General features: G+C 36.4%; 1 protein-coding gene across 6 annotated transcripts in view; it reads right to left on the bottom strand.

The window, feature by feature from the left end:
* The window catches only part of LOC136857073 (mpv17-like protein), a 248,902-nt gene that overhangs the window by 90,793 nt on the left and 134,548 nt on the right, over nucleotides 1-23,561 (bottom strand). The window contains exon 3 of one of the 6 annotated variants that reach the window (XM_067135452.2): nucleotides 22,737-22,825. The exons of the other annotated variants lie outside the window; for them this stretch is intronic. Coding sequence (XP_066991553.2) covers nucleotides 22,737-22,825 — 89 coding nt within the window. The remainder of the gene's footprint in view (nucleotides 1-22,736; nucleotides 22,826-23,561) is intronic. 6 annotated transcript variants of the gene reach the window in all.

A 23,561-nucleotide genomic window follows, 5' to 3' on the forward strand; every position in this document is an offset into this window, starting at 1 on the left:
AAGAATATCATCAAAATCAGATTTCTTCATGCCATACCACTTGTATTGACGTCTGTTAATTTCAAGAAGGCCTGTGAATCAATAGACCAACCCACCCTCCTAGATGTGATCAGCGTGGGTAACAAGACTCATTCCAATATCAAACAATTTCTTACCAATACCTTTTCATTGATGAAATTCACTGAGGGAGGGGGAATCCCATCCTTTGAGATTAAGATTGGCATTGGTCAAGGCAATGGACTCTCATCCATTCTTTTCAATTGCATTCTTGCAAAAAGTAATTTGTATGTGAAGAAATAGACGTTAGATTGGGACTAGATCCAAAGCAGCGAACACCGACTGCTTTGTTTTTGCAGATGAGGTATTTCTAATGGCACATGACCCCAACATTATCTGCCTCCAGGCAGAAAAATATCAAAAAGTAGCTTAAGCTGTAAGTTTTCAGATTTCCTTTGACGAAACTGAAGTAATGAAGTTTGAACACCATAACACTACCTCATTTCTCAATACCAAATATGGAAAAATAAAACGTTGCATTCATTTTAAATATCTTAGAGATATCATTTCCTGTAATGCAACAGAGAAAAAAAGCTCTAAAATATCAGGCCAAATGCATGGAAACAGCTTTTTATCTCTGAAAACCCACTTCTCGGTCCATAGCTATCTCATGATCAATCAATCAATCACTACTGATCTGCATTTAGGGCAGTCACCCAGGTGGCAGATTCCCTACGTGTTGTTTTCCTAGCCTAAAACTTAAATTATTGCAAAGAAATTGGAAATTTATTGAACATCTCCCTTGGTAAGTTATTCCAATCCCTAACTCCCTTTCCTATAAACAAATATTTTCCCCAATTTGTCCTCTTGAGTTCCAACTTTATCTTCATATTGAGATCTTTCCTACTTTTAAAGACACCACTCAAACTTATACGTCTGCTGATGTCATTCTACGCCATCTCTCCACTGACAGCTCGGAACATACCACTTAAATACAAAGTATGTTACAAGTGTTATTTTTAATATACACCTATTCAATACAAAGAGATCTAGTAAATTAAGAATTAAATCTTATCATAAAAAGTTACAAGGGACATGTTTTGCCCATAATAAGGGCATCATTAGCCTCAAACTCAAACCTGTAAGGTGAATAATCAGAATCCTGATTGTTCTTACAAATCGTAAAAAGAGGATATCAATGTAGGTGTTTGTCTAACATAAAATTATTAGAATGTGCTTAGTTAAAATTGTAGTATCAAGCTGCATGTCACAAGTTCACAAGATTACCTGTTGATGGTTTTGGGCGCATTGACTCAGTGCACCGCAAAGAGTAATCTTGTGACTTGTGACATGCTGCTTGGTACTACGATTTTAACCAAGGACATTCTAATCATTTTATGTTAGACAAACACCTACATTGATACCCTCTTTTTACGATTTGAAAGAACAATCAGGATCCTGATTATTCACATTACAGGTTTGAGGCTGATGATGCCCTTAACATGGGCGAAACATGTCCCTTATAAATTTTTATGATAAGCTTTAATTCTTAATTTACTAGATCTCTTTGTATTGAATAGGTGGATATTAAAAATAACACTTGTAACATGCTTTGCATTTACATACATTTCAATACGGACCTAACATGAGAATTATAACGTGTAACATACCACTTAATCGAGCAGCTCGTCTTCTTTCTCTCAAGTCTACCCAGCCCAAACTTTGCAACATTTTTGTAACGCTACTCTTTTGTCAGAAATCACCCAGAACAAATCGAGCTGCTTTTCTTCAGATTTTTTCCAGTTCTTGAATCAAGTAATCCTGGTGAGGGTCCCATACACTGGAACCATACTCTAGTTGGGATCTTGCCAGAGACTTATATGCCCTCTCCTTTACATCCTTACTACAACCCCTAAATACCCTCATAACCATGTGCAGAGATCTGTACCCTTTATTTACAATCATATTTATGTGATTATCCCAATGAAGATCTTTCCTTATATTAAGACCTACGTACTTACAATGTTCCCCAAAGAGAACTTTCCCCCATCAATGCAGTAATTAAAACTGAGAGGACTTTTCCTATTTGTGGAACTCACAACCTGACTTTTAACCCCGTTTATCATTATACCATTGCCTACTGTCCATCTCACAACATTATCGAGGTCATTTTGCAGTTGCTCACAATCTTGTAACTTATTTATTACTCTGTACAAAATAACATCATCTGCAAAAAGCCTTATCTCTGAGTCCACTTCTTTACACATATCATTTATATATATAAGAAAACATAAAGGTCCAATAATACTGCCTTGAGGAATTCCCCTCTTAATTATTACAGGGACAGATAAAGCTTCGCCTACTCTAATTCTCTGAGTTCTATTTTCTAGAAACATAGCCACCCATTTAGTCACTCTTTTGTCAAGTCCAATTGCACTCATTTTTGCCAGTAGTCTCCCATGATCTACCCTATCAAATGCCTTAGGTAGGTCAATCGCAATACAGTCCAATTGACCTCCTGAATCCAGGATATTTGCTATATCTTGCTGTAATCCTACAAGTTGAGCTTCAGAGGAATAACCTTTCCTAAACCCAAACTGCCTTTTATCAAATCAGTTATTAATTTTGCAAACATGTCTAATATAATCAGAAAGTGTTTTCCCAAAGCTTACAAAGCTTACATGCAATGCATGTCAAACTGACTGGCCTGTAATTTTCAGCTTTATGTCTATCACCCTTTCCTTTATACACAGGGGCTACTATAACAACTGCCCATTCATTTGGTACAGCTCCTTCATACAAACAATAAGAAAATAAGTACTTCAGATATGGTACTATATCCCAACCCATTGTCTTTAGTATATCCCCAGAAATCTTATCAATTCCAGTGGCTTTTTGCATTTTCAACTTTTGTATCTTATTTTGATTGCCATTATTATCATAGGTAAATTTTAATACTTCTTTAGTATTAGTCACCTCCTCTATCTGGACATTATCCTTGTAACCAACAATCTTTACATACTGCTGACTGAATACTTCTGCCTTTTGAAGAGCCTCACATACACACTCCCCTTGTTCATTAGTGATTCCTGGAATGTTCTTCTTGGAACCTGTTTCAGCCTTAAAGTACCTACAGTTACTCTTCCATTTTTCACTAAAATTTCAATGACCGCCAGTTATGCTTGCCATCATGTTTAGCTGACTTTTTTGCTAGATTCAGTTTCTTAGTACCTTCAATTTCTCCTTACTTCCACAGCCATTTCAAACTCTATTTCTTTCCAATTTGCACCTCCTTGTTAGTCTCTTTACTTCTGTTATAATATAGTGGATCTTTACCATTCCTTACCACCTTTGTAGGTACAAACCTATTTTCACATTCCTCAACAATTTCTTTAAACCCATTCCAAAATCTGTTTACATTTTTATTTACCATTTTCCACTTATCATAGTTACTTTTTAAAAACTCCCTCATGCCTGTTTTATCAGCCATATGGTACTGCCTAATAGTCCTAATTTTAATATCTTCCTTTCTTTCACATTTATTTTGAACTACCACAAAAACAGCTTTGTGATGATAGGTCAAATACTGCCTCTACACCAAGGTTGTATGTCCTGAAGCCCTATACGCTGCTGAGTGTTTGGCTCTCACTCACCACCGTGGGATAGAGAGGATCCAAATGAAAGAGAGGAAATTGATATGAAAGATCCTTGTTCCATGTCCAAATTCTGAGGGCAACCTTAGGTCAAAAGTCAAAGTCTTCAAATTTGAGAAGTCTCATGTTTTATAGCCATTTCTCTCGAATGCCTAACTTCAGAATATCACACAGAATTCTTGATCCTCTCATGAATTTGAATTGTATCATTCTATGGGTAAATGCAGTGAAGGAGGATTTGGCCAGTACTTCTGAGACACTCACTGATTGAAGAAGGAAGGAAATTTAGGATCTGGCTACCTGGGATAAAGGTTCTTCTAGAATGAATATGAAGATAAACTGGCACAAAGTGGTCTGAAGAGCAAAAAACTGCATTCTCCACCAAGATGAAGGAGTACTGGAAATTCAGAAAGTCTGACAAGTCTTTATCATGGTCCTAAGCGGCTGAAACAATATTTTTAAAATATCATATGGCCTCAGCTACCACATGCAGGTATTTTTATTTGTCACCTTTTAGGCTGCCTGCATGCAAATTTTGAGGTTCTATTTAACTCTACCAGATGGCAGAAAAACAAATCCGTGTTGGGCGATCTATGGCTAGTTTTAATTAATTTTGTCATGTAAACACCAAATGTGTTACCAGATATCTTGTACATGCTGTCATCATATGACATTTTTCTGCCCTTCAAAAATCCAACTATCTTTGTCAGATTTGAACACATGATCTTGGGATCTGGAGGTTGACACTACCATTGATCCACAGAAGGAGCTAATTCTTTAATATTTTGCATTAGGTCATTACTGTATTTTAAGTATTTCTCTTTATCGAGTAATATTTTGCATAACTCAACACAAGAATCATTTGAGAATTACTGTATTTTCTCTCTCTCTCTTTTTTTGCTCTTAGCTTTTTAACATCACACCAAGATTTTCAGCAACATTGGGATGGGGATTGGTATGGGCTAGGACTGAGAAGGAAGTGGTTGTGGCCTCAATTAAGATTCACCTCCAGCAACTGTCTGGTATGGAAAAAAGAAGATGAAAAATAAATTACAGAAAACCATCTTCATGGCTGCCAACAGTGAGGTTTGAACCCTCCACTTCTGAGGAATCACCCCCTGATGTTAGTTACAAATGTTTAAAAACACTCTGCATGTATAGACATGTAGTATGTAAACTACAAATATTTTCATCAGTTCTTGGTTAGGCAAGCATCTCCAGCACCCAGCACCTAACTTCTTTTATCCATGTGTCTTTCTGAATGTTTCAAACCCAGTACTAATAGCTAATAATTTAATTTATTTTACTTGTCTGAATACTTTTTTGAACTTGTGCTAATCTATCAACTGTTCAACATAATAATGAATCTCTCTGAATGACGAGGTTACTGAAAATTAATTTCAATTTGTGATGAGTGATGACCATGTAAAGAGGAAGTTCAAACTTGCACTTTTGGGTTAGTTCTACAGGAAGTTGGGTGATACAGGAAAAAAAGAGAATCAAAGCTCTGCATATAAGTACAATCTTAAAATTATATGACTGAAAGGAAAGAATAATAAAAGCATACAAATCAAATAATAAAACTCATGATAATATGGTTCGTCATCTACATGCACTGAATTCCAAGCCCATTCTTCTTATGGTAAACAGAGATTTTCTCTACAAACATTATTGTTATTGCCTTCAATTTTCTATAGCATAAGGGAGGGCTATATATATTTCATTCAAACTAAACAACCAAACAGGGGAAAAGATATGGAGGAGAACTGCTGTTAACTTGCAGAACCCTTCATTTCAAGCATTTATCAACAGATTAGAAATGGTAACCTACAAGGAGAATTTACCAACTTGACCACTCTGATTCTGATGAAACTGAGTGGCATTGCATCAGGCTCAGGAGATGACTGAACCATAATCTTGATGGTTCTGTGCTCTGATGCACAATCCATTGCAATAAGTGTAATGGACATATCTAAATTAGTATTACATATGGGAAGTGCCCCTGCCTGCTGTCATTTCTTGATGGATACAGTACTTTTGCATCCATCTCTTGGCACAGGCCAGAGTAAAGTGTAGCTTCCACCGAAGTCCCAGTCAACATCCATGGCTGTGACAATATGGAAGTTGCTGGGGTATGGGCAGTGCTGGGTAATGACATTCAGAGCATGATTAGTGCATCTGAGTGTTATGAAAGGTGCTGCTCATAGGGTCAGTCATGCTGCAATAGTACTTTCTGACCCAGTGAGGAAAGCAATGGCAAACTACCTCACTCCTCATCTTGCCTAGTACACCTCATTTTGGTGCTGCCATTGGTTTTTGGGGTTTCCTTATAACCGCATAACCTTTGGTGGTGTTATTTGAGGATCCAACCAGCCTCTGGACTGATGACCTAAGAGACAGACATGGGAAGTGCCAACTGAGCTGTGCATCCATCCTCAACATGGAAAAATTTTACTGTACATCTCGAACCAGCGTCTGAAGCTGTACATCATCCCTTACACATCCACAGAACAAATATTTTTTGTTGAAGGAAAAGGAACTCGAGAACAGATCCTTAACATAAGACAAATAATTGAGAAATCACTTGAGTTCTATGCCCCTGTTTTCATCTGCTTCGTTTACTATAGGGAATCCTTTGACTGTGTTGTCTGGGAAAAATTGTGGCAGGTGCTTATAGAGTTTGGTGACCCCACACCAGGTGCTTATAGAGTTTGGTGACCCCCCACACCTGATAGCACTGATCAGAGGTTCATACAACAATAACAAAGTAGCAGTACTGGCACCTCCAAATTCTTCAATGTGTCTAAATGTGTTGGAAAGATTGTGTCCTGTCCCCTCAGCTATACAACATCTATGCTGAATATGTCATTAGGAAAGCTCTTGATGGATGGACTAGAGGTATATCTATTGGTGGAAGAACTATTAATAATCTCTGATTTTCCAATGACACTGCACTTGTAGCAAGCAGCAAAGATCAACTTGCTGACCTTCTGACAAAAGTAAAAGTCTATCATATGGATTAGACATCAATCTTGGCAAGTTCATACTTATGATAATTAATCAAGGAAAACAGGTCCAACTCACAGATTTATTAAGGGACTTAGAGATGGTGCATTCTTTCGTCTATCTTGCGTCAACTGTCTGTGACATGGGAAGTTGTGAAGATGAGATAAGAAGATGGATCACGCTCTGCTGAGTTGCTATGAAGAAGCTCACCAAGACCTGGCAGAACAGTGCAATCACAAACAATACAAAGATCTGCCTTGTTGAAACACTTGTGTTTTCTGTATTTTTATATGGTTACAAAACATGGACTCTCGAGGCCATAGACAAGCGGCATATTGATGCATTTGAGTTTTGGTGCTGGCACAGAATGCTACGCATAAAATGGACCAAAAAAAAGAACGAATGTATCTATTATCAAATAACTTAACATCTCCAAGCACCTTTCTTCCCGTGTCAGCCAAAAAATTCCTCAGTTTGAACATATTATGAGGAGAAATGGAGAAAACCCAGAAAAATTAATCATAGAAGGGAAGGCTGAGGTTATGAGACCAAGGGGGAGAGCAGCGAGCAGGTGGATAGATCAAGTCTAGAAGATACAGTACGCGCTCGCTAATCAGACATTCAGTAGTCCAACATTTCCAGTAATCGGACATTTTGAACGCTTTTAGTGTGGGAATGGTCAGCTCTATAGTCGGACGGTTTTGATGGGTGACCGCTTGGTAATCGTACAAAAGCAAGTTCATTGCACTCCAGCCCTTACTCCTGTTGCTTGGTGCCACTACAGATAGGTTACTATTAGGCAGTGTCAGTCAGTCTTAGCGAAGTGTAACATCATAACCTTAATGCGTGTGTACTTAACTGTTATTAAGTGATTGCAAGTGTTACAGTTTAGTTCAGTGTGTTTAGTGTTAATGGGAGTTTATGTAAATAAAAGTACAATATACTGTACAGTTAAAGTAGATTTTTGTGAAATGTCAATGATCAAATGGAAACATGAGACTCTAATACTGAGTGTTAAAATGGAGATTTTTAAGAAAGTTGGACAAGGGAGAGAAGGTTGCCAACATAGCTCGAACACATAATATTCTGTGCACTACCATTTACTCGATCAAGAGTAGCAGAGAGAACATTGAGAAGTTTGTAAAAGATGCTGAAGGTGGTTCTTCTTTACGGCAAACTGTGAAAGAAGGTGAATTTTCTGAGATGGAAGAAGTACTTTACTCTTGGTTTATAAAAAGAACGGGTTCACCACACCCCCATTAATGCTGAATTGTTAAAAGAAAAAATCTTTAATTTTTTGTTACAAAATGTATGGAAAAGATGATTTTAAAGCAAGTGATGGTTGATTTGTAAAATTTAAAGTGCGGTATAATATTCGTCTGTTGACTGTGACCGGAGAAAAATTGTCTAGTGACGATGCAGCTGTAAAGCCATTTATTAAACTTTTTCTAGAGCATGCAGATGAACCAAGTCATACAGGTGACCAGGTGTACAATGCAGATGAAAGTGGATTGTTTTGGAAATTATTGCCACAAAAGTGCAATATTCATCAAAATGAAACTTGTGCACCTCGTTTCAAAGTTCCAAAAGACCGAATAACCATTTTGCCCTGCTCAAATACTACTGGAACACACGAATTGAAACTTTTGGTTTTTGGTAAGGCTAAGAATCTGCAGTCATTTAAAAATGTAAATTTGCCTGTCACTTATAAAGGTCAAAATAAGGTATGGATGACAAAAGAAGTCTTCCAAGAATGGTTCCATACTGATTTTGTACCCCAAGTACGCTCGTTTAAACAAAAAAAAATTACCTGAAAAGGCACTACTCGTCGTTGATAATGCACCAGGACATGGACCAAATGACATGTTAATGTCAAAAAACGGATACATTAAGGCTTTTTTCATTCCTCCAAACTGCACTCCCCCGTTACAACCAGTGGACCAAAACATAACTGAAATGGTGAAAAAGAGGTACAACAAAAAATTTTTCTTGAGGTTGTTAGCCGTAATGATTACATCACTGTGACTTTGAAATCAATCAACTTGAAAGACGCAGTATTCATTGTTGCAGCAGTCTGAGATACTGTACCTCAGTCAACAATAAGATCGTCGTGGAAGAAGTTATGGCCTTCATTGGACTTAGCTGAAGAAGGGCAAGATTCTTTTGATCCAGAAGATTTAATGACATTAGCAGACCTGATAGAGTCAGCAGTAAAGCAGGCCCAAGACACTGAGCTTCAGCGAGTCGACATTCAAGATTGGTGTGATGAAAATATCGACTTTCAAGAGGCAATACCTGATGAGATTATAGCAGAGCTAGGTTCATCAAACCGAGAAGAAGCTGAAGACTCATTTGAGGTGTTACTGAAGACAACTGTAAAAACTGAAGATGCACTCTCTGCCATCGAAACCTGTATCAAATGGGGAGAAGAAAACTACGCAGCAACCAGCACTTTAGCTGCATTACGAAAGTTGAAGAGTGATATACAGTACTTGTAAAAATGTATAAATGGAAGAAACAATCTACAATATATATGTTTTTTCCATTTACAGTAAAATTAAAACATATGAGAACAGTACATACAAATAATACATTATAATACATATTATTATTTTACTTAATTTTCAAAGTATACGATTTCAATAAATGTACCCTACCTTATATTAAACTCTATAGCCTAATCAAATTGTGTGTTTTTAAATGCCAGACTCTGATATTTTGGATTACTTCCAATATTACAAGTTATAATTCTCATGTTAGGTCCGTATTGAAATGTACGTAAATACAAAGTATTACAAGTGTTATATTTTTTTTAATCCACCTATTCAATACAAAGAGGTGGATATAAAAAAATAACACTTGTAATACTTTGTATCTACTTCCAATAGTCGGACACTTCCAGTAATCGGACAACTTAATGATCTAAGACATGTCTGATTAGCGAGCGCCTACTGTAACAGTTTACCTCTTCAGCAGGCTTTAAGACAATATGGTAACTGCTCGGGATGGCAATGTTTTGTTCATGGGGTCATGCCACTCAGCAATGAGTCCAATGACGTGTGATGATTCCACTTCCAGCATAATTTCACTGACATCATTGTCTACTCTCAATGAGCTTGGTTGTTCACAACATCAACAGAAAGATTTCCTTTTATATTGAGAAGATTTTTAGAATATTCTTTTCACCTGTCCAGTGATTGCATAAGATCCACTATAAGATAACCTGATTTGCCCAAAACATTATTCACTTCCTTCCCCCCCCCCTTCTAACATTATTACTGTCTAGAAAGTTTTCCTTGCTACTTGAGCTAGTCTTTCCAGGTTATGAACAAAATCTTCCCACAACTTCTTGGATTAAGCAATTATTTGTTTTGTTCTGTTTATTTTATCTATATACAATTCCCTGTCTTCACCATTCCTTGTTTGGAGCCATTTCTGATATGCCTTTCTTTTACATTTACAAGCTGCTCTCACTTCATCATTCCACAAAAATGTTTGCTTTTTCTCTTCTTTACACACAGGTTTGACTGCTGACCCTGACTACAATAATCACTCAGTATTTCATAAAACTTGTCAACTTCATCCTCACCTGAACCCACGCATGGTAAATAGACCGAGATAATTCTCAACCTAATTCCTCCAACTAATAAATCTAATAATAATAATGTTATTTGTTTTACGTCCCACTAACTACTTTTACAGAGACTAATAAATCTATTCACATCATTTGCTTATTTATGTGCCTGACAGAAACTATGTTGTAAGCAGTAGTATTCCCGATGAACAGCCCTACCCCACACTCTGCCCTTCCCTTTTTAACACCTGTTATAAACACTTCTTAATCTCTTATCTCTTCTCATTATCTCCCCTTACCTGCCTATCATTAACTCCTAACACATCCAGATGCATCATCTTTGCTGACTCAGCCAATTCTACTTTCTTTCTTCCATAAGCCACATTAATATTGATAGCTCCCCATGAAAATCTATTCTGTTTGCTAAGTTGTTTACAAGAAGTTCCTCACCTGTCAAATGAAAGTGGGATTCCAATACTCCCATAGGTCCAAGGCCTGCTTAAGCCGTTCTTAGTATGCTTGGTAAAAAATTCTGTGAAGCAGACACACAGTCCCAATGAGAATCTCTCCTCTAAGGGGTTAAGGATATCTGGTGGACTGTATAGTCCTAGCTGGCTGAGCACAAAGAGGGGCATGACTCAGAAAATGTCCAAGATGCCCACTCGTGTTCTATAGCAACTGGTATCGTGACTATCAAGAACACTTACTTGGCCTCTCGGCCGTTGCCCAGGGTTCACGAACTAGGGTATGACTACAGTAACCCATACCACAAACCATACTCTGAAAATAAAAAATGAACATGAACCTTACCAAATAAAGTTAATATAGAATCAGTCTTTAAAGCCCCTATTAAGTAACACAATTAGTATGGTATCATTTTTATTGTGATTCACAGTCGCCAAGTACATCTTCAGATTTTCCGTTGTGTTGGTTTGACACTGAACCAATAAAATTATTTTGTAGGCTGAGAAGGATTGTTCATTGTCACAGGAAATCACCAGTGCATATTTTAACAGTTAAAACTTGTTAGGTAAAGTATCTTCTATTGGTTCTTCTTGTTCTCCACCAATGATCTTACAAACAGACTGACACTTGAATAACCCAGACTTAATGAAAAGACTGCATGGAATTTCTTAGAAACTCTGATGCTGATTTATCCTGCCATGGTACTACTAAGTTACAGTTAAACATTCTCCACAAGTTTCAGGGATTCTTGAAGTGGAAGGCAATGGTCTCTAGTTTTGTAATACTCTCTGCAATCAAACTAAGACTGCTCTGAATTTAAACAATATCGCTCGCTATACTTGGTTCATTGAATCTCGTACTGATAGTTTGAAGCCAAGAGCTACATCATGTTAAGATAGGCTCAGGTGGCAAGGTTATGCACAGTAGATAATAATAACAATAATAACTTTGTATGGCTATTTCTAGCCGGGTGCAGCCCTTGTAAGGCAGACCCTCCGATGAGGGTGGGCGTCATCTGCCATGTGTAGGTAACTGCGCGTTATTGTGGTGGAGGCTAGTGTTATGTGCGGTGTGTGAGTTGCAGGGATGTTGGGGACAGCACAAATACCCAGCCCCCGAGCCATTAGAATTAACCAATGAAGGTTAAAATCCCCAACCCAGCTGGGAATCGAACCTGGGACCCTGTGGACCAAAGGCCAGCAAGCTAACCATTTAGCCATGGAGCCGGACCCACAGTAGATGTTCTTTATGATATTAAACTCTCATTGGGGTTTTGTCAAATACATCTTTTTGTTGACGTTATTAGATTATGTACACTCATAAATTTACTTCTCACTTCTTCATCAACATGTTGTAATGCATATGCTAAGTATGTGAAATAAACAGTGATGAGATATAAAACTTGTTCTTTATCTTCAGCCTATAGTACTTTCAACCTATCATTAAAAAATTGCTGCATGGTTTATTTGTTCAAGGATTCTTGAACAGAGTAGGTGAGGCTTAGAGAGGATTTCTGAATCCAATTTCCCAACAGTAGGGTTGGCTGTATAGTATCCCACAGCATAGGAGTATGTCGTTTCATCAACTGCAGTCCAGATGTACAAATTCTGAATATCCCTTTGAAAAGATCCTAGGATATCATGGTAACACTCATCAAGATAATTTATTTTGAAGCGTAGAATCATCAGGGATTGGTCTACTGCAATACGTTTCAACTAATGTACAATATTCCAGTACCTGAAGTTTGTTCTGTGGAATTTTTGCAGCTGTCGTTGCCCAGCATGTACCTTTAAAAACTCACTTTTTGAACTTGACTGTCCCATTTGAGTTAAGAAATCTCCTTTGAAGACACATAATGTTTACTATTTATGAGGAATGCGTAAATATTGGTCAAGCTGTGACTTCATGGAACGCCCTACAGATTTGTTACACACTTGGCACATTATTACATTATCATTCATTGTAAAACATTTGTCAGTATTCAACCACAATCTTAGTTTTGACACACTAGATGTCATTGGAGCTATATTTTAATAAGCCCACTCGACATATCATACTAACCAAAACACCCCTAATGTACACTTATCACCCGTCACACCTTAACTGGTCAGCTGAAATGTGAAGTTTTGACACACTAGATGTCAATGGAGCTATATTTTAATAAGTCCACTCGACATATCATACTAACCAAAACACCCCTAATGTACACTTATCACCCGTCACACCTTAACTGGTCAGCTGAAATGTGAGGACGCAACCAGAATAGCCAATGGGCCATTTTCAACCCCCTTGTATAGCGTGTTAATACAACTTTCATCTTTCCTCTTTGCTTTATTTTGTGCCTTACGATTTCCTAGAAATATATTTTTATATCAAAACCAACTTTGGCGAAATGTACAATCTTAATTTTTCACCAGTTGCTTTTAATGTTATGGCTTCTTTCTCATTTTCATGCGGGGTGAGAATTCCTCCCAGGTACTGGAATTTGTGAACATTGTATGTTTCACCAAAGTTGGTTTTGATTCTGTCGGTGAGATCTGTTTTCTCTGAGTTCATATGCTGTATGGCCACATTTTTTAATTCCTCTACTTGTTTTGCGTCTGAGTGTAGATTGTCAGTTAGGAGTACTACATCATCTGGGAAAGCTAGCCAGTCAACTATGGTCGCACCTTTTCATGATGATGATGATGATGATGATGATGATGATGATGATGATTATTGTTGTTATTATTATTGTTGTTGTTGTTATTATTATTATTATTATTATTATTATTATTATTATTATTATTATTATTATTATTATCATCATCTTAAATTGTTTTGGGTGATTTAGGAGGTGTTTATGGAGCATTGCCTACAGACTGATGGTGGGATAGGTGGTGAAGTGCGGAGCAGGATAAAGGCAGCATGGACGAGATGGAGGTATAATCTACGACAGAAGGATACCAATACATCTAAAGTCCAAAATATACCACATGGTAGTACATCCTGTTGCTTTATAGGTGTTAAATGTCGACCAGCTGACAAAGCTACGGAGCACCAATTACACAACATAGAAATGTGTATGCTCTGTGGTCGATGGGCATCATACTCCTGCATCATGTCAGAAACGACCATTCACTAGCAAATGAGCATCGCATCCGTCACTGAGAAAGAACGGAAAACACGTCTCCAATGGTGTGGTCCACGTCCTGGATGCTGCACCTGAAACAGTTGCTAATTTCACCCACTCCTTTGAAATTAATGGGTAACATCCACGTGGTCATCCAAAGCAGAGCTGACATGACACAGTAAATGCTGATATGAAGATTGTTAAGACCACACTATGCCCAAGATCATGCAAAAGATTAAAACAGCAGAACCTGCCCCAGTGGTGAAATGTTAGGAAGAAGGAGATAATTTTATGGAGTTTGAATTGTCGTGCTTTCTTGATTAATTTAATTTATTATAGTGAAACTTGGGAAATCTTTTAGGTGCATTTGATCCTTGAGGTTTCTTGCTTTGTCTGACAAAGGCCAATGATGTTAGCAGAACGTGACATAACAGAAAGTTATGGTAAACAAGCCAGTTGGCTTAAAGCCAGTGACAGTGTATTGTGCAACATCGCACTTCTAGATGGACATGGACCAGTGAGGTAAGAACCATATGAGTAGTTCTTCATTATTGTAGGTTACGGATACCATTTCAACAATTATTAGAAGAATGAACACAGGGTTTAACATAAATAGTTTTACATATCTTAATATTATCATATGTTAAGAACTTCATGTTTTATCCATATTAGCATGTAATCAGGAGAATAGAACTACACATCTGGTGTTTTAAGTGTCTTCTATTTTGTCACTATATATTTAAACTAGCAAGATACCTATGCTTCACTACGGTTTTAAACTGAAAGTTATTATTCAAAGTTTTACATTTTTGAGAGTCCACTGTCAGCTGACTCTGTAAAATATGCCTTCAGTTTGTACGTCAAATGGTTTTTGGGGGAATGATAATTTATTTCCTGATCCAACACTCATTTGAACCTGATACAGAAGAATTTGAATGTTTTAAACCCTATTTTATTTAACTCTAGGATGTAAAAGTAACTAACCTCTGAAATTTAGATTTTTTTACATTGAACAGTAACGGAGGAATTACTTTATTAAGGGGTGAATATTTTAAAATATTTGTTAACATCTAGGGTATAGAAGACCACCCCTCATAAAAAAAAAATTAAGATAATGCCTAAAATGGTTTTGGAAGAATGGATATTGTATTTTTGAGTGTCAACCACCATCTTAACACCTTAGGGGATATATTACACCTAGGATATAAAAGATTCTCGTAAAATTACAACTTTGTACGTCAAATGGTTTTAGAGGGATGAATAATTTTGTTTACAGAGCTAACCTCATTTAATACTTTAGGGCTGGAATGTTAAAACAAAGTTTCCTAATTCACACATAGGATTTAAAATATATACCGCTATTTGGAATTTTGTCTTCATACGTTAAACCATTTCGGAAGAAGGAATGAATACATTTGTTTTCGGATCTTAACCCTGATTTAACTCCCCGAGTGGTTAAATTTGCTTTAAACCTTCTGTTATTTAACACCTAGGATATCATTTGAAATTTTAACTTCATAATTCAAACGATTTCATATAAATGCATATTTTTGTCATCATTCTTCACTCTCCCGCCCCCAGCCAAAACCCCCTTAGGGGTCTATTGTTTTGAGTCAACTTCTTATTTGTATCCTCATAAAAAGAATTCAACTCCTTTTACACCCCCTTAAGTCGATTCCACCCACCCCCCCTTCCTCCCCTGCCACAAAATACGTGTGTCTTTATTTTTAAAGGATATTCCCAATACCATTTTTCTCGTCTGTAACATCTTTCGTTTTCGAGTTATAAGTATCCTCAAATGAAGAATTCAACTCATTTTTCAATTTATTTATCCCTCTCCCCTTAATTGGATTTTCCAAAAACAAAAGAATAGTTTTTACTTTTAAAGGTGATTCCAAATACAAATTTTCATGTCTGTAACATCTTCAGTTTTTGAGATATAAGTATCCTTATAAAAATAATTCAACCCCTTTTTCAGTCCTTTTTACAACCCCTACCCCTAAAATGTATTTCTGAAACAAAAATACGTGCTACTTTATTTTTAAAAGATATTAAAAATACCAATTTTCACATCTGTAATATGTTAAGTTTTTGAGATATACTGCAAGTACTCTCATTTTCAGAATTCACCCCTTTTAACACTTCCTCTTAAGTGGATTTTCAGAAAACAAATTATGTGTGTTCCTTTACTATTACAGGCGATTCCAAATACCAATTTCCATGTCTGTAACATCTTCAATATTTGATACATAAGTATCCTTATAAAAAGGATTCAATACTTTCTTCATTTCTTTTCACCCACCCCACCCCCTTAAGTGGATTTTCCAAAAACAAAAAAATGTGTTTCTTACTTTTTAAAGAAGATTCCAAATACAAATTTTCATGTTTGTAACATCTTCAGTTTTTGAGATATAAGTATCCTCATAAAAAATTTCAACCCCTCATTCAGTCCTTTTCACAACCCCCCTTAAGGGAATTTTCCAAAAAAAAAAAGTGTTTCTTTATTTTTAAAGGAGATTGCATATACCAACTTTCACTTCTGTAATGTCTTCAGATTTGGAGATACTAGTATCTTAATAAAAATAATTCAACTCCCTTTCTCAGTCATTTTACCCCCTTAATTGTTTTTTCCAAAAACAAAAACATACATGTTCTGGTTACTTTATTTTTAAAAGAGATTAAAAACACCAATTTTTATGTCTGTAATATGTTAAGTGTTTGAGATATACTGTAGATATGGTCATTTTTAAAATTCACCCCATTTAACACTTCTCTTTAAGAGTATTTTCAAAAAATAAATTATGCATGTTCCTTTACTTGTACAGGAGATTGCGAATACCAGTTTTCATGTCTGTAATTTAACGCTTTTGAGATATATTGTAGATATACTCATTTTAAAAATTCACACTCTTTGTCACTCCTGTTTACCCCCTCTTAACTAGATTTTCCAAAAAAAAAACATGTTTCTTTATTTTTAAAGGAGATTCCAAATGCTAATTTTCATGACTGTAACATCTTCAGTTTTTGAGATTTAAGAATCCTCATGAAAGGTATTCAACTCCTTTTTCACCCTTTTCACCCCCTGTAAGAGAATTTTCAAGAAACAAATAAATATGTGTTTCCTTATTTCTAAAGAAGATTCCAAATACCTATTTTCACGTCTTTAAACAGTTTTTGTATTTGAAATATATATACACCCATTTTTAAAATTCACCCCCTTTTCACTGCCCTTAGCGATGGAATATCCAAATATCTCCTTAGTAAGCACCTATATTGTAATATAAATGTATCTTCAAAATTTAATTTATTTATGTCTACAGTAGTAGTTTTGGAACTTGTGAAAATTTAAATTTATAATTTCACCTTTACAATACTGTAATTGTCTTTATTGAAAAGACTACATTAGACTAGTTATTTTAATTAAGTTTCTTTTTCAGGTATAATCTGTTGATAGATGTTTTCTTTTTCAGGTTTTCTAAATTTTATTTAATCATAAATTAGTTTTTACAGACTGAAGAACCTAACAGTTATGGATTATTATTCTTTGTTTGTTTAATTTCTGTCTGCACTTCATTAAGTGTGGAAGGCAGTTAAAGTTCAATTCTTGTTGGTGTCTGAGGGATAATATCAGAACAGAATGTGTTCTTTAACACTTGTGTCTTGATTTTCGAGATATTGAAAATGTTCTCTTTAAATGGAGTCACCATCTTTCAGAAATACAGTTTTATCCCCTGGTCCAAATGGAGCTCAGAGCTCTCTCCATTAAAACTTGGCCTATGGACAGTTTTTGTAGCCTTAAAGAACTCAAAGATCTTGTGCAAATGTGGAAGGTATTGAATTTCTTCTGCCTTTGACCTCCACCATTCATATTTCAGGGTGTGGGTCTACTGTTGAACCTCAGTTTTACTTTCTTGAAATTCTTTTTTCTTTGACACAGAATTACACTAAGCAATAAAGGCCTTCATTTTAGAATCAACGAGACACTGCATTTCCTGGTCATTTTCATCAAACCAGTCTTGATGCCTTTTTAGTTTATAACCCACATTTTTATCACAGGTAGTGTATAGGGTGGATCAAATATAAATGGGATTTTTTTAAAATTGATAGCATCAACCAAATTATTATTATTAGCGTATGGCAACAAGTTAGATACATATATACAAGTAGGCCTACATAATATTTACAAATATACACAGACAAGAAACATGTTTCTTGGGAGCAAGAATTAGTTATAGCAGAATGTCCAGTTGGGTGATCCACTGTATGGCTTCCTCTGTTGGTTCCAAAAAGTCACTCGGGCTACCTGTGTAGAAACGTCGTATAGATTCACTTACAATATGGGGGATCGTCTGCCGAGAGGCACCACAATCACACTCAGGTGATGAAATATATTTCCACTTATAAAGGGCATCCCACATCGTCCATGATTTATTCTCACCCGATTCAGAGTGGTCCAAAGCTTATGCAGTAGATGATGTCCACCAGGAAGATGTTCACCAGAAAAGATGCTGTGTAAGGAACTGTCTGTGGCAACTTTCCAGTGACTTCTCCATTCTTCTAAAGGGTGAAAATTCCCATCAGCCAATGTGACAGTATCATGCAAAGATGGATGACGTGACTTGAGCCTCGTTATCTAGAGAGCGGAATATCATCCAAAACAGGCATTTGAGGGTTCATTTTTATCTTCTTGTTCTCTTTGAATGAGAGCATTTGATCTTCTTAAATCAGACAGCGTTGATACCTGATAGAATTGGGAACCAATAAAAGGGTGTGGACTGGATAGTACCAGATATTAACCGCATGATAGCATTCAGTTGAGTATCAGTGAGTCTTATATACGGGCTATTCAGCCAAACTAGTGCATAGTATTCAGCACAGGAGGAAACCAGTCCCAAAGCAGAAGATCTTAAAGTCTTTGCAGACGAACCTCAACTTGAGCCACACAATTTCTGAAGGATATTATTACGTTTTTTTAGAGCTTTTTGGACAGATTCATAAGATGTTGTTTGTAAGATAGAGTGCAATCAAGTGTAATGCCCAAATATTTTGGATACCAGCTGTCCCGAAGTTCATGATGACAAAAATTTATGTGAAGTTTAATGCCAGCTTGGCGATTATTCAGATGAAAACATGACACTTCTGTTTTGTTAGTGTTAGGATTCAGTTGCCATTTTTTAAAGTACATTTCAAGTGAAATCAGATCTCTTTGTAGCACTTCTTCTGTCACACTAAGGTCTCGATGTTGAGTGGCTAGTGTTATATCATCAGCATAACACAATTTTCGTGATGATGTTTCTGGGAGATCGGAGATATACAAATTGAACATGAGGGGAGACAGTACCAATCCTTGAGGTAATCCATTTTTGAGCTTCATTTCTGTACTCATACCGTTTCCCATACCCACTCGAAATCTTGTCATTGAGCATATTATTTATAACCTGCAAGATGGTCCTACAGGGTACAATTCTGAATGGTCCAAACAAATGGTAGTCACAGGGTGATACGATAAATCTGGACTGTACAGAGGGTGTTCCAGAGGTGTCCAGTGAATTTCCTCCAGTTTTTCCTGCGTTAATGTGGTAGTATGCAGCTTTGCATTGTCGTGGAGAAGAATAATGTTTCAGATCAGTTGCTGGCGTCGCTTGTTGCGATACGCAACTTTTTCTTCATCCAAAAGGCGACAGTAATAGGCTGCATTAATTGTCCTTTGTTCATGAAGAAAATACACCAGCAAAACGCCTGCAGAGTCTCAGAAAACGGTTGCAAGCACCTTTCCAGCAGATGGGTGTGTTTTGGCCTTGACCGGACCTGCTTCGGCTCTTCACCGCCACTCCATGCTTGCTTGCTTTGATTCTGGAGTGTAATGATGCACCAAAGTTTCATCACAAGTCACAATAAAATGCAAAGAAACCCTCTCCTTCCTTCTTGCAGTGACACTGGAGTCTCTGACAAACTTCCTGCCGTAAAGTTTTTTTCTCCTGGTTGAGGAGACGAGAAACCCACCTGGCAGACAATTTTCTAAAATGGAGTTCATCTTGGATGATGGTTTGAACACTTCCGTAACTTATTTCTATGGCTAAAACAATTTGCAAAATTTTTATTCACCGATCTTCATCAGTAATGTCATGAATGGCAACAATGTTGCCTGCAGTGATGCTTGTCTGTGGTCTCCTTTCATGAGGTTTATTTTCCACAGCTTCCCTTCCTGCCACAAATGTTTTAGCCCACTCATACATTTGAGTCTGCAAAAGTGTTTCTTCCCCAAACTGTCTGTGGAGCCATTTTGGAAGGTTTGGTGTCCTCTTTTGTGAGAAATTTTATAATGATGCGTTGCACAACAGATTGTGTGCACCTCTTGCTTACTCATGGCATACCGAAGCAGCCCAGCTCTCCACCATCGTTCACACGCGCAAACGCCTTGTCCAGATATCCCCAACAACATCCTGGCAAAGCCCTGACTCAGAATTATTACTGACAGGCAGCAGTACACTCAAATTTCCGTTTATATTTGATCCGCCTTTGTAGTTTCTTTCAGCCTCTCCCAGTGCTGTGTTGGATTATTGGGATATTCTTTATTTAATTGAGTTCTCAGTTATCATCAGAAATCCTTTTCTTCTTTTTTTTTTTTTCTGGGTCATATAGACATTGGGTGCTGATTGAGAGTCTAAGCTTTTTCTGCTGTTTTCTTCTCCTGGAGATGAATGAAAGGGATATTTTTGACCTAATAAGACAATCAGTCCAACAATTATCAACTCCAGCCATGGCTCTGTTTATAAACATGCCTTTATGATCCTTATTCTGGGCAATGATGTAATCTGTCAGGCGCTAATGTTACAAATAAGGGTATTGCCATGAAGATTTAAAAGGAATTTTCTAGTGAAATAAGGCGTTGGTTGGCTCCACACATTTTGTAAGCAATGTAATTCTTTCGGAATTCAATTTCTCAGGCTCAAATTTGACAAACACAAGTTCCCCCATACGTTTTGGAATGTGTTCTCCCTCAAAAACTGGCCTTGGTGACATAATAATAATAACAATAATAATAATAATAATAATAATAATAATAATAATAATAATAATAATAATAATAATAATAAATGAATGAATGAAAATGAAAACCTACAACATGTTTTCCAGTCATTGACCAGGTCAGGGATGTAATGAATGAAGAAGATACAGGCTATTAGTATGATGGGGTCGCCACTCCCAAAGTGATTTATTAATGACTGATAGATGCTACGATGCTATGAAATGAGAATGGAGAGTGTTGCTGGAATGAAAGATGATAGAGAAAGCCAGAGTACCCGGAGGAAAACCTGTCCCGCCTCCGCTTTGTCCAGCACAAATCTCACATGGAGTGACCGGGATTTGGACACGGTATCCAGTGGTGAGAGGCTGACGCGCTGCTGTCTGAGCCATGGAGGCTCTCATAATAATAATAATAATAATAATAATAATAATAATAATAATAATAATAATAATAATAATAATAATAATAATAATAATAATAATAATAATAATAATAATAATAATAATAATAATAATAATAATAAGTAAAGTAAACTCGTGTCTTCATCCCGAGGTGGTGCAGCTCTTTTCAGGCACACCCCCAATGGAGGTGACCTACATGTACCATTTCAACCACATACCAGCCCTTCTGCCATTCTTAAATTTCTGGCAGTACTGGGAATCGAACCTGGGCCCCCGAGGATGGCAGCTAATAACACTACCCATTATGCTACAGAGGCGGAAATAATAATAATAATAATAATAATAATAATAATAATAATAATAATAATAATAATAATAATAATAATAATAATAATAATAATAATAATAATAATAATAATAATAATAATAACTATGATGATGATGATTACTGACATAACTCAAATTTTATACACTACCTAATGGTTTTCCACAGTTCTCTAAAAGTCACAACTCACACACATATATATATATATATATATAGAGAGAGAGAGAGAGAGAATTAGATGTAAAAATGGCTGTGTCCACAATAAGTAGCCCACATATTAAATATAAATATATAGAAGTAGTTAGTAGAACTGGTAGCATTATTATTCTCAATTCCACAGTGAGCTTAAAAGCTGATTTAATTTCCGTTCATGTAGCTTGGCACATTAGTGTTCCTATATGTTTCCTGGATAAGCTTGAAGATATAACCAGCCTGCAAGCTGAAAATATGCCCAATAATATCTCTCCTTTACTGGTTATTGTAGAGAGAAGGAAACGTCCGCACAAAAGAAAGGACACACTGCAAAGACTTATTAAATAAATTGCATCATTTAACATGCCCCTCTTTTCAAGAATATGGTTATAGTACGCCTACTGTACATCACCATAAAGACAGAAATGTGTAACATTAATTTGAGTGAGGAAGTGTGTTTATTTCCTTAATTCCTCATTGAGTGTGAAAACTGACTTAATTATGAATACTGTATCTTAATTTATTTCATTGTAACTTTTATCATTTACTAGGGTAGGGGAACATTCCTTATTGATGCTTACATTGAAGTTACTTTATAATGGTTATGTCTGGTGATTTTAATATTTAACTAGGCAGGTTGGCAGCAGTGATCAGCCATTACAAAAAGAAAAAGGGAAAAAAAAAGAGAATCGGGCGGCGATATTTAGTTTCTAGTGTATGGCCTTATGTGGCGATTACTATAGTCATTTCCTGAATCTGAAAACAGTGCCACTCACCATGTTTAAAAAATTGGAGAAGTGGAGTTTGTGAGTTTTCTTTGTAAGAAAATTATAGAAGATCTTAGTTTAAAGGTATCTGTACAGAATCTGAAGAATACTGTATAATCATTTACCTCCCGATGCTAAAAGTAAGCTTTAGAAAACATGTAGTACTTGTGTGCATGTAGACTAGGAACCAACTTAAAATAAAAGAACTCAGTACCAATAATAGAGTGCTGGGGCCTGGACACTGGTACCATACAGTCCAAAACGAGCAAGAGAGTCAACACTGTAGTCCTTAGGACGATCCACCTGCAAAAATAAGTACAGTACCTCAAAATAAATGTTTTGAAATGAGGCGTCCAGTTGCAAAACTCGTCCATTCCACTTTTAGAAAAAAATTAGATACTGATAGTGCTGCCATCTTTTTGAAGCCTCTTATCAGGTAATAGTTTCCAATGGTAGCAAAATTCATTCATTACCTGTTTGTTTGTCACTGAAAATTTAGGTACTGCTGCAAACTACTTCATTCCTTGCTATAAACTGGTTCAAACTCTTTCCTTTCATCTTAGAATTTGGTTTCAAAACTACATCATTCCAATCGCAACATGTTGGGTAACTAGAGATTGTAGTTTCAAAGCTCATTACTTCCTTACATAAACCTACAAATTGTGTTCGTTTATAGAACTGGCAGGAAGTGATGCATTTCAGCTTATGATGTTTTGAGCAATAACAACAACTTGAGGTTATTGTAGTCCTCATTGCCACTTCTTTAGTGTCTTAGAAAACCTTGGTGTGCTGGTAATTTTGCAATACCATAAAATATAACAGAAGTATTCACATTTGTATTAGCCTAAAAATCTATTCGCTTAGTACCTTTCATTCTTCTGCTGCAGATATGAACTGAAAGCCCTACCGAAACATCCAAAATGTAATCACAAGGTGAAGACATTTGGATGTGACTCTTTATCAGTGCAAGACATTAAAAGATTCCACCAAGCATTTTACCAAAATACCACCAAAGTTGATCAAGACAAATTCATCTTCA

The sequence above is a fragment of the Anabrus simplex genome, chromosome 1 (assembly GCF_040414725.1).
Source record: "Anabrus simplex isolate iqAnaSimp1 chromosome 1, ASM4041472v1, whole genome shotgun sequence".
Lineage (NCBI taxonomy): Eukaryota > Metazoa > Arthropoda > Insecta > Orthoptera > Tettigoniidae > Anabrus > Anabrus simplex.